Raw genomic sequence first — 13,431 nt, forward strand, 5'->3', positions numbered from 1 at the left:
ATTGTTTCTTTTTTTAATAATTTTGTCTTTTCCACTTTTGAAACTTTAAAAAAAAATGGAATATTCAAAGAAAAAAAGATACCATTAAAAGATATTATAATTAAAAGCATAAAATAGTAGATTTTTCGTTTGTGCACATTCTTTTTCTAATTAATTATATTAAAATATGTTTAAATGTTTTTTAATCAATTTTTTTTTTAAATTAATTCTTTTTCTAATCAATCAAATTAAATATATATATTTATTTTTTTTAAATTCTCATTGTAAAATAAATAATATTAATGTAAACATGTCATTGGGATCAATTCAATTGTTTTACATCCTTCTCGTCAATTTTGAATCATTGATTTCAATAAGTTAGTTGAGAACTTCATATAAGATATGCCTTCAGCATAAAAATATAAAAAAATCCTCTATATAAAATTATATAAGAATAAACGAGTTACTAAATGTTTGTGCCATAAGCACCCATTATAAAAAATTAGAAGGAAAATGGGACAGTAGCCAGTACTACAATTGTAAAATAAATATTCGAACCACTCAAAGAAGGAAATGATGAATTCCTATCAAGCTGTCCACTGCGAAGGAAACGATAAAGTTATGATAAAAGCATGTTTGGCGTGCACTTTGTTTTAGATATATGTCTACAAAATTCAAAATGACATTATGGGGCTGGCGCTTTCAAAGAAAATTGATTCCTATTTGAATTCCTCGACTTCTGTTAAAATCAATACTTGAGTATACAACAAACAGCTTTGTTAATGGAGTTCCACGTCTTGTTTAAATCTATGGGTACTAAATTCAGCTCTTATCTTGTTGGTAAGGATTATCAACGAGGGAATTCCTATAAAATAAAGCCATCACTGGGTTGAATATATCAGGCCTTTATTTATCTTTCCTTTCTGGTTGTCAATGGCTTCCTCAGCCGTTAGAACATCTTCTTGCAGGATTTTCGTAAGTTGGGTTGTTTATGCCTTAGTTGTATTTAGAAGCACGTATGGCTTTGGGGGCTACGTTAAGTCTAAAGCCACCCTCTATGGCACTTCACATGGCAGTATGTCAAAATACTAACTCATCCCCTTTATGAAGTGAACTGTCAATACTTGTGTGAAATAGTTTAATCAAATTTGTTCCTAAATTTTGACAGGTGGGGCTTGTGGATATGGTTCGTTTGCAAGAACCATAGGACGAGAAGAAGTAGCTGCCACTTCTCAGTTATACCACGATGGCGTAGGATGCGGTGCCTGCTACCAGGTAACATGACAATAAGCCAAGCTTAATTTCTACATACGTTCAAATGGGTTTTATGTAAAATTTATTGGGTTACTGATCATGTGGTTTGTAATTTGCTTTAAAATTCTCTTCGAATGAAATAGTTTTGTAAGTTGTTTTATATAGATTACTGAAAAACTTATGATGTTATGGGACTACGTTTCTAAGTTTTGACATTGATAAAGCTTTGTGATAATGTGCCCAGTCTAAAAGGGTATGGGTAAAGATTTTGTTCCCTGTAGCTTACTGTAAATAATTGTAAAATGGGTGATATATCCATTATTAACTTTTGTTGAATTTTTGTATTCGAATGAAACAAAACAGGTAAGATGCACATATAAGGAGCTTTGCACAGAAGACGGAGTAACAATCCTTGTGACAGACTACGGCGACGGCAATGGAACCGACTTCATTATGAGCTCCACTGCATACTCTAAGTTAGCCCAGCCTGACAAAACTAAACAATTAATATCACTGGGTGTGGTGGACATCGAATATAAAAGGTGGGCTTGGTTTTAGTTAATATTTTTCATCAAAATCCTTATATTTTGTCAATGTGATATTCGAGGGGTACCTATTTCTTCAGGTGTCATTCAAAACACAATTTGAATCTCATTCTTTAGATAAGATTGTATTACTATGGATAACAGAGTGAGATTAAGAATGAGACATAATCACAACCTCATTCTTTATAATATGGAAATCTTCTATTCAACAAAACTTAATCTTCGATTTTATTATTTTTAATTGCAAATACAGAATATTTTGTAATTATCCTGGGTACAATCTGATGATCAAGATCGACAAAAGCAGCAAGTTTCCCGACTATCTGGCAATAGAGTTCTGGTATCAAGCAGGCCTAAGGGACATTTTAACAGTCGGGCTTTCCCAGGTACCGTAAACTTCTCAGTTGGTTCTGCTCCAATTACATTAAACAAAATGTACAGGCTTGTCGCTCTAGGTCATACTATAAACTTTTTAAAGTTTTTCTCGTAGGCTTCTTATTCCATTCTGACTATTTTTGCCGTTATTATATTATACACTCCTTTTAATGAAATTCTAAAGGAAGCTCCTTATTACAATTCGAGTATTACTCTCTTTAATCTGATTTTGTCTGCAGATTAAAAATGGCGAGCCAATGACACAAATGAAACGAAACCACGGTGCAGTGTGGGATGTGCTTAACCCTCCAAATGGCGCTCTTTGGGTGCGCTTCTTGGTAAGTTCAGGCAGAAGCGCATTCCAATATATAGAGACCGTCAATGCAATTCCAGCTAATTGGACGGCAGGGGCTCTCTATGACTCCGGCATTCAGACCAGTTAATCACACGGCTGAGTTATAATAATACAATACAACAAAGTTTTCGTTGTAACACTCTTTCGAGCATTGAAAATCCAGACTGAAATTTTATCAAATTGTGTCTAAATTAGTGCTTAAAAAGTTGACATATTAAATACAGCTTCACCAGTATAGGATAAGATCAATCATAGAGATTAACCATATCCAAAATTTCTTTCAAATTTTATTTCTTCGGTCCCCACCTTTTCTGGGATAGCATATCGTTCACATCACGAAGACTCTGCAGATTCACTACAGATATTTTGATTTAAATAATGTATTTGAAGCTTTCATTCATTTAGATGTGTTGGCAACTGACGATTACATCCGGTAGTGCTGCATTTCAGTTTCTAAATTGTATTACAGCTAAGTTTCTATTTTCTTAGACAGTGTTTACCAATTTTCCAACAGTGAACATTGGTCTTTTTCGTTTTTCTTCTTTCTTTCGTATGGTTTATATGAGTTCGCTATGTTGTTCATTAAAAATCAGATTTGCAGAACTGTTATGTAACCTGTCTATGTGTAATAACATACACTATGTTTTAAGTTTGCTGTGAGCAAAATTGGCTCTGTTGTGCAAGTGTTTCTTATTCCTATTTGTTGATATCTTTATTCTTTTGTGGGACTGTATTTAAATTCTTCATTTAGTATTAGAGCAGGTGGTTTTGATTAAAATTTCATTATGTCAAATACTAACTCTTTGTCAATCCCAAAATTTAATGGTAGTGATTATGAGACTGATGTATTAAAATAATGATATTTTTTTATAGCCAAATATTTATTGAAAATTGTGAGAATAAGTTATGGAGAGCTAGTTGATGGAATGCACTTGCAGCCAATGATAAAATGGCTAAGAAGGAGGCAAAGAAGAAAAATAAACAAGTGTTATTTCACATACAAATAGATCTTGATTAGAGCTTGTTTTCTAGAATTGTAGATACAAAGAATCTAAAGAATCTTACCAAGGTAATGATAAGATCAAGGTTATTAAGCTACAAACTTTGAAAAGGGAGTTTAAGAATTTGAAAATGTAGGAAACTAAGAATGTGAGTGATTATTGTGTAAGGGTAAAAGATGTGGTCAATAAAATGCCTACTTTGGGTGAAATTATGAACAAAGAAGTTGTGATTAAAAAAAAGTGTTGAGGTCTCTAACATCAAGATGGAACAATGTTGCTATCATCGTCAACGAGAGCGGGGATTTTTCTAACCTTGACTATAATCACCTTGTTGTATCTCTTATGTCACATGAGGAAAAATTGAGAGATTCATCTAGAGATGTTAATGAGAAAGCTATTTTGTTTAAGATACAAAATTCAAATAATAAAGATGCATGCAATAGCTCCAAGAGAAAACAAGGTCAAGGTAGAGATTAGAAGTAGTATTCTTCAAGAGGTAACAAAGGAATAAGAGGTGATCAAGGAGGAAGAGGTAGAGGAGAATTTGATAAGAGAAATATTCAGTCTTACTATTCTAACAGATATGGCTATTTTAAAAGAGAGTGCAGATTTAAATTAGATAATAAAAATAAAAATATCAATTATACTCAAAAGAGTGAGGAGGTTTCTTCAAATAATTTATTTTTATCCTACGGAAAAGCTAAAAACACTGTGAAAGATGTTTGGTATTTAGATTTAGGGTGCTTTAACCACATGCCTAGTAGTAAAATAGTTATTTAATAAAATTGATGAGAGTTTTAAATCCAAGATTATGCTTGATAATAACAACACACTGGAGGTTGCAACAAAAGGAGCCATGGATGTCCAAACGAAGGAAGGTATGAAAAGTGTTAATGAAGTTTTTGTGCCACATAGTTAAAGCACATTTTACTAAGTGTTGGAAAGCTATGTGAAAAGAACAGTAAGGTTGTGTTTGAAAACTAGAAATGTACAATTTTTGATAGAAATTAAGGAAATCGTTTGGTTACAATATTGCCTATGTCAAGAATAGGATGTTCACATTGAAGTTTAGTTAACATAACAACCATCTTGTCAATATGGCATATGAGGACAAAAGTTGGTTGTGGCGTCTTAGGTATGGAAATTTGAATTTTAATATCTTAAAGTTTCTTACATCAAAAGATTTATGTTTTTAGTTACCTAAGGTTCAAAAAAAAAAAGAATCTTGTGAGACGGTGTTCCAAAGGAAAACATGCAAGAGAATAATTGTCTAAAGGCCAAGCATGGAGGGCCCATTACCAATTGTAGCATCATAAATTGTACTTGCCTACAATTTTATACTTACTTAGGCCTCACTTTGTCATTTCATCCTCTAAGGCCTGATTGCAATATTGATTCTACTTACACCATTCATTTACCTCACATTTTCACCAAATTTTCAGCCTCTTCACCAGCTTGGAGTCTTGATTTGTAAGACCAGGACATACCATGCCCTAGTCCCAAATGAGGATCACGACGTACCATGCCCTGGTCCTAAATTAAGACCAAGGGGTATACACCCTAGGCCTATGCGTCCTAGTTAAAAATAAGGAACAAGGCCTATACGCCATGGGTATCCTAATTAGGCCCCAAATTAGACCCATCTAACAATCACCTTTGGTGAGCAGAAAATCCAGCCCCATATAATCCTATTGTCAAAATTCAATTGTATTTTTTATGAGCAAGTATAAAAGGAGTTCTACCCCTCTCATTTCAAATGTAATTTGAAAATTGAAGATCTCAATTAAACTCTAGTGAATTCAAGTGAGCAAGCAATCACTCTTCTATCAAGTATTGGAGCAAAACTGAAGTCAAGATCCAAGCATTGGAGATGACATTCATGTTATATATTTTATGAAGATAACCTACATGAAACCCTAATTCCTTTATGGAGACAAACAAACTTCATTAAAGTTATATCATTAGTGTTCCATTCATTCTCAGCCTTTCCCTCAAAAGGAAATTATTTCACTCCAATCTTTCATTTACATTTTCAATTCAATTTCATTGTTAATTCCAAAACTGGGGTTTGACCTAAGACAAACTCCTATTCCCAACATATTTCCCCTTTTAATTGTGTACAAGAATAGAAACAGAGTTGCATTCAGGAGGATTGATAGGATTTGAAGAAATGAAAAGGTTCAGCTTTCAACCGCAAGAAATTCAGAGGACCATGTTGAATTGATACTACCTAGTCCTGAAAAATTAGGCCAAATTTTTGGGAACATATTCGAAACATATTCTTTTGCTCATTTTACGACATCTGTAGCTCACTATTTCTATCAGATTGTTTCCATAATCCACTATCTTTCCCTAATCCTCAACAATTCAAATAAGTTCAATTTAAGGAGGATAGAGCCCTATCGAAGAAGCTTAGAATCTAATCAGAATTTTGGTCTATTAAGGCTAGATATATTACATTCCTCTCCTCCTTAATGTGATAATTAATTGGGTCATTTGGTGGTTTTATTATCTTAATTTAACCCTAACCCTAATTTCCACCATTACATTTTGGTGAGCTCTTCTTGCACCTTAATTCCAATTTGTGATCTTGGATCTGATTGTTTATGCATTTCAAATTCAAATTTTCATTCATAAATCTTATTTTCAATTGAATTAAGTAAATTTAGAGGTTAATTTAACACAACCCCTAATTTATAATTCTAAGTTTGAACTTGTGGGTTTCATAATTTTAATTCATTGTCTTAGATCTGATTTTTTATGCATTTTAAAATTCAAATTTGTACTCATAGATCTCATTTTCAATTGAATTACATAAATTTAGAGGTTAATTTCACATAAAACCTAATTTATAATTCTAAAACTTACTTGTGGGTTGCATAATTTTTCAAATCTATTTTCAGATATGATCTTTATTACATGTTATGATGTGATTTAGAAGCATTTATCATTCCAATTGCTTAAATTAATTAGTAAATTAATTATTTTTATAAAAAATTGTATTGTTTAATCACAATTTTTAATTTGTGCATTCAAATTTCCCTCCTTTGTGCCTAAGTTTTGTTACCATTAGTCCTACCTATAATATTTATGTGATAAGAATTTGTAGAATTAAGATTTCTCAAGGTTTATTTACTAAGGATATGGACCCTAATTTGGATAGCTTATGTCATGATAATGTTGGTGCTTCCTCCAACCCAAAAAATGATGTTATTTATCCCGATTATTTTCATAATTCTTATGATGGGGATGAGTCACTAAATAGGGTTACAATTGACCAATTGGAAAAGATTGACAATGAATTTGAAAATCTTCAACAATTAATGAATCAACAATACCCAAAAAGTGAGGCAATCCCATTGATTGAAGGATTAAAAATAATGGTGAAAAGTGATAAAATTGGTGTTAATTTATTGCATTGTCTTTCTCATATTCTTGACACTAATATCATGCCAATCAAAATTTTGGGTCAAAGTCCTTGGTTACTCTCAACCCACTAGTCATGTTAATCATTCCATTCCTATGCCTATATCCTTGACTAGTTTGCCTACATTTGCATCTTCTATCATGACTACTTCCACACAAAATATTAATCATATACATGTAAGTCATGGGGCTAATCTCGTTAATCAATATTCATACATACCTCCTTCCATGATTCTTCCATTTGTATCCCAATCATCTCCCATACCCACATATCATAGTGTTTCACCTCCTTATTCTCAACCTCCACCTACGTAAAAATATTACTCCTCCATCACAATATAATATATCTAATATCAATCCATCCACCAAAGAAACCATTAACAACCTAGCCCAAATTTTTATATCCATACAATAACAATTGGCTTACATTACCCAATCCAAGTTTAATGTGCCCACATCTGATGTAGTGAGCCCATTATCTAATGACATTGTTTGTGTTGTCCCTCCTAAGAATATATAAGTTCCTCAATTGTAATTTTACAATGGAAAAGGTGAACCATTGACTCATGCAAAAACATTTCAAACTTTGTATAATAACTTTTCTCATGACCAAAGACTTATGGATAAATTGTTTACTTGAACCTTTATAAATAAACCTTTGTAATGATATTTTTATTTGTCTCCTTATTAATTACATTATTTCAAAAATTAGCTATTTCTTTCATTCAATAATTTCATAATAATATTTGTCCTAAAATTACTTTGACTGATTTGATTCATTATAAGTAATGAGTTAAAGAGAAAGTTGTTGATTTTATTGGTAGATATAAACATTTGTATTCTCAAATTGCTTATCTTATGCTTGATCAATATGTTCAAAGAATTTTTATTGCTAATTTACAAAAAGACATTATAGATAAGCTTCTATTTTCTAGGTTTACTTATTTTATGTAATTGTGTGCATTGATTCATAATTATCAGTTACAAGTCAGTCAATTTGAATCATCTCCTTGAATGGCTTTGGTTGATAAAAATGAGAGTGCTCAACAATATTTTGTGAAGTTTTGAACCAAAAAAAGGACACATCAAGATAAATGACAACATCAATACTCAAGTGGTAGCCATGACATCAGGTGTGGTCCCTCTATCCAAATACTTTAGAAAATAATTTACTCCTATTTCTAAGTCTTTGCATAATATAATGTCTATATTGATAAATAGTAATGTGTTAAAAATTCCTCCCATCAAGACAATTGATACCTCAAAGCCTTTTCCATCTTACGATGATCCCAAAGCCTTTTCCCCTTATCACTGTCAATCTAGTCATGATACTAAGAAGTATTATACTTTAAGGAGTAAGATTAAAGATTTCATTGCCAACAATACCATATTTGTAGCTATTGTGAATGACAAAGGAAACAAATCCATAGCTCCTCCTAATAAAAATCTCTAAATATTCACCAATCCTTTTCCTTCCCACTTTACTAATATTGTTGAATATGAGTCTCTTGCCTTCTCCCTCCATGACCTTAGTATTGAGTCTAATAACGTTGTGAATCTTGTTGATAAACCTACACCTTCCAAGGAACTATGCAATACCTTTGATCCTAGTGATATTGTTGTTGCACTTGATGGCCCATAATATATCATTGTGAATATCAAAGACAAACTCTCACGAGGAGTGCTCATTGATCTAGTGTGTATGGTGAATACGATCACTAAAGAATATATTTACATTTTATAAATGCATAAAGTAACATATGATAAATCTAATGCAATGGTCAAGGTGTATGATGGTTTATCTTTCCATACTATTGGCTCTATTACTCTCCTTATTGAGGTTGGTAATAAGTGCTTAGATGTGACTTTTGAGCTACCATTCCTACATCGGATCAATTTCAAGTGAAGTTGGGAAATCCTTGGTTGTCTTACATGAAAGCTATCCCTTCTACTACTCATAAATATTTAAAATTATCTCATAATGGCACTATCATAACAATTAATCATCGCCTTTACCAACCCATGGTGATGCATGGAAATTTCACCCTTGACTAATTTTGGCCTAAACAACTTGAGAATGTCAAGCCTAAAAGTGATGCCTTTTTTCTATGTTATCAAAAGTGGAAAAATAAGATGATCTTATCTTTGAGTAAGACTAGAGACCCTAGGCCTATACCTCCTCCTCTTGATGGACCTATTATTATTCCCACACCTTTTATTCCTCCAATATATTCCACAGTCCTACCTCCTACATATTACAAATGAAGTGCTTGGCATATTCTATGTCTCAACCTAATGTGGCTTCTCTTGTTCCTCCTTCAAAGGAATAAAATCATCCTATGTTCATTGATCCTCAAATTTCACAACCTTTGGATAAAACTAAAAGGAATCATTATGCAAGATAACATAAAAAAATACATCATGATAACGCTGGTGAACTTTCTTTACAAAATATTTATTCCCCAAAGACACCAAATGTTGACTTGTTCCCATTTTTCTAGCCTTCACCTAACCCTAGAGAGGAAGTTCAAAAGAAAAATGATGGTTCATGCTCTTTTCATGTTAGATCCATCCTATTTTTATTAAATTAGACAATGAAAAGGATGATGATGTTGTTCATACTAACAATGTTTCTTCTAATGATTCTGATGATATGTATGAGCTTGTTGATTTAAATAATGATCTATCTTCACATTTTTCAAGAGCATTAGTCCTAGCTCCTAGTGACAAACAAAGTGCCTCATCATTAGAGCATGGTCCTTGTTTGCAACTTGCGGTAGATCCATCTACCATGCTTGAATTTTCTCCTCTTTCATCTTGTCCACCTTCCCAAAAAATGTTTAGCAAGATTGAGAGGTAGATGATCTTCTTGATTAGCTTCATTCATGTGTTGGCATTAGATTATCATTGATATCATCATAGTTGTAGAAATTATAAGTGTCATAAAGAACATGTATAGTTTGATAGGGAAAGTGTAGAGTGATAGCTCCACACCCATTGGACAGAGATACAAACATGATGTGTGCCTAGAGTGAATATTAGATTGATAGAGATGGTGTTGTCCCAAGTTAGCAGAGGTTAGCGAATTTCACCATATGTGAGTAAGTTGAATAAGCATTGAATTTTCATTTAGTCAACATAAAGAGGATATAGAAGGCAAGCATGGAGTATGTTAAATTGGAACTTGCAATTGGACAAAGAAGAAATAGACCATAGATTGGTAAAGGCATTGGGAAAATAGTGAATACTCAAAAAAATTGCATTTGCAATAATGTATAACAAATAATGTTAGTTGCACACAATTTCAAGTATAGCATAACACACTATGTTATCACTCACACTGTGTCTATCACTATGGTCTCTTCACATCCAGAAGACTAAATTAAATCACTACCAGATCATCTACTGATCTGTGAGTAGAAGGTAAGTGATCTCCACATCTTCGCATGTCAACTCACTTCGACAGGCAAGTCATCTGCAGACCTATGGGTGGATGGCATGTTGTGCACATAACACATTTTATTAGTTATATTGCCACTACAATCCCTCACAACTCTGCAAGTTCACATGAAGTGACTGCATGACTACTTGTAGAACTGTGGTGCATATAACATGTAGTGTTCGTCGGAGTGTAGGATATGCCAAGGTCAGCATGCCGCCCATCAACTCAATCTTGGTTTATTATTGTAGTGTCAAAAATTGCATACCACTTTGTACTTTGACCTACATCTTTTGTAACCACTTTGGTATCCATTCCCTTAGCACCTGAGTAGGCTCACTTCAGCCCTTGCATCAGCCTTTTCCCTCTTAGGATGCTCGAGACCCCCTTTTTGGTAGCTCCCTTGTGGTGTTAGTCTTGTTATCCACATGTCTCCCTTGTCTCCTGTCATTTTCAAATGTGATTCATTTTGATACTAGCACATCGCGCAGACATTCGTGCACCATGCATTCATCTTGTGAAATCTCAACATTTGAATGTCGGTTTTGAGTGCGCCTTTCCACTTGTCACCTATCTTGGTTAGTGGAAACGGCTCAAAATCTTTCAAAATGGCTCGTCAACCTCTTATTTCCCTCCTCTTCTCTATTTTAAATCTATATTTTCTCTCCATTAAAGCTCTTTATATTTTGGATGCAATATCTCATGTTCTCATGGCTCTCACAGCTTTCTCTTACTCTCTCTCACTTGCTACAACAATCTCTATTTTTCTACAACACTCTCAAGCTCTCACAATAAGATTTTGCAACTCCTCTTGGATTTCTCAAGCCTATTTGCTAATAAATTTCTATCATTATATCTATCTCATCTTTGAGAATCTTGGATTTTATCTCATCCCTTATCTATTTTATCATTTTATCATTGTAGCTATTTATCTTTTGATCTATCTATCTACCTTGGTTGTCCATGGAGGTGGAAACACCAAAATGGGGGTCTGACTGAGGCAAGCCTCTAAACACAACCCCCAACATTTTTCCTCTTCTTCATGTGTATAGGTTCATGTTCATGAGGAGCTTATTTAGTGGGAGGCTTCATAGCATGGACCTATTGTACATCTATTTTCTTCCCTTTTCTCTTATTTCACTTTATTTCCTAGTTGTTTGTATTTTTATATTATCATACTTCTTTCATTTATCTATACGACCATCAGTCCCTTCTCTATACAGTTCATTGTTTATGTCCATACATGATGGTAGCGCAATGCACTGGAGTCCTAGTTCTACATGTTCGTCTTGGTCACAATGAGCTACCAGAACTATCTAGAAGGTCTATCTATCTTATATTAGCTTAGTTCTATATCTTGTATCCCCTGGCTCACCCTTAGTGCCAGTTTAAGTGAGGTAGTGGTGGATCGATTTGTCCTCTGAGATTCATCATCTTGGAGGAGATAAATCCCCTCTACATTTTGGTCAACCCAACATGAACACTTCTTTTATATATTATTTTCAAAAGATTTTTTTATCATTCCTTCAATCATGCATTTCTTCTTTAAATTAGTTAACTATTTATAAAATGCATTTGTTCTCTTCATTTATTAGTTCTATTTCTAATTTTATTCAAAGTGCTAATGATGTTCCTTTTCAAGCATGTGATGGTGACTTGGCTCTTTCTATGTCACTCTATGTCTTTGATCCCTCCTATAAAAAATTCTTCTATCTTAGAAGATACTTTGTTGCAGGAAGATGAAATCATTGATACCTTTCTTAATGTTACTCTACCATCTCTTCGTTCTAGTGCACTCTCTTCTAGAGATGATGCATTAATGAATGATGAGTCTTGACTCATATATGATTTTTCAAAGGTCGATGTTGAGAAAATTACTTCATCTAAATATTCTAGATATCATAATGAGTCTGTGAATGTCATTTATGTCTCTGCAGCCCCTAAAAAGCCTAAGAGACCAATCATTCATGTGACTGCAATTAGTCCTTCTCCAAAGAAGGTAAAATCTATTCATGGTGTTCTTTTTGAAAGTGACTCAGCTGATATTTTTAAGACATATTCACAATCTAAGGTTCCATCTCCTTCCTCTCAATCAAATGCATTTATTGGTGATGATTGGGTTTCCTTGGACTTTACAAGCTCCTTCATTGGAGAATATAAAGTCACCTTAACTTTCCAAAAGTATCATTCACACCCGCTATCAAAGATGATTATTCTTCTGTATCGTGTGATCATGTGAACACCATTGGCTACACCATTAAAGGTGGTCCTATCCCTTTGGAGGATTTGCAATCAAGTTATTTCCTAGGATTTAATATTTCTTCCAAGTATGGATACAAAGGAGATGGCCTTGGATGCATGGATCAAGGAGTTAAGGTCCCTTTGGAGTCAAAATTACACTCTTTTATAGTGGGTTTAGGTTACAAAGCTTCTCCTTTGTCTTCATTACCTTAATTATCTAATGTTCCTATGTATTCTTCTTCTTCTTCTGAGTGGTTAAACTCTTCTCCCCAAGAGAGAGGTTTGCTTCATACTCATCCTTTATCTGATCAAGAGCTTATTTTGTTGTGGCTTCTTAAAGACTACTTGATTGTTCTTCCTCCTCCTACACATAATAAGCTTCCTAAGGATGATTCTTTCTATGCATATCATCAAGTGCTTGGCCATTCTACTAGTGAATGTAAGGTATTGAATGATAATATTCAGCAACTTCATCAATCAAGGTGTCATCGATCTTTCATGTATTGATATACCTCCTTGTTTTTCTTTCCATAGAAAGTGACATTGAGGTGTATCTCTATCTTGTTCTTTATCATATTTCAACCTTCTTTGCATTTTTATCATGACTCTTCTTCCTTTGTCATAGTGACTATCTATCTTTTTCCCATCATGGTAACTATCTATCTCTCACTCATCATGGTGACTCTCTATCTCTCACTTCTCATGGTGACTATCCTTTTATTTCTTTTTCATGTTTTTCCTAGGTGGGGGCCAAACCACTTGATCCTTCTCTTTATCATTTTCTTTGTCTAGATAAGGGTCAAACCATATTATCTA

General features: G+C 33.5%; 1 protein-coding gene across 1 annotated transcript; it reads left to right on the plus strand.

Annotated features, from left to right (window-relative positions):
• Positions 1 to 1,488: 1,488 nt before the first annotated feature.
• On the plus strand, positions 1,489 to 2,596 carry LOC131037085 (expansin-like B1). Its single transcript, XM_059208566.1, has 4 exons — positions 1,489 to 1,503; positions 1,597 to 1,775; positions 2,032 to 2,164; positions 2,393 to 2,596. Exons 1-4 carry the CDS (start codon positions 1,489 to 1,491, stop codon positions 2,594 to 2,596), a joined length of 531 nt encoding a protein of 176 aa, XP_059064549.1.
• Positions 2,597 to 13,431: the final 10,835 nt, after the last annotated feature.

Source organism: Cryptomeria japonica, chromosome 7 (genome assembly GCF_030272615.1).
Source record: "Cryptomeria japonica chromosome 7, Sugi_1.0, whole genome shotgun sequence".
Lineage (NCBI taxonomy): Eukaryota > Viridiplantae > Streptophyta > Pinopsida > Cupressales > Cupressaceae > Cryptomeria > Cryptomeria japonica.

Bases quoted from the DNA above. Each gene is read 5' to 3' on its own strand.
- LOC131037085 (XM_059208566.1), top strand. The intron at 1,776-2,031 runs GTGGGCTTGGTT...TTGCAAATACAG, and splicing joins GTGGACATCGAATATAAAAG to AATATTTTGTAATTATCCTG. The intron at 2,165-2,392 runs GTACCGTAAACT...TTTTGTCTGCAG, and splicing joins TAACAGTCGGGCTTTCCCAG to ATTAAAAATGGCGAGCCAAT.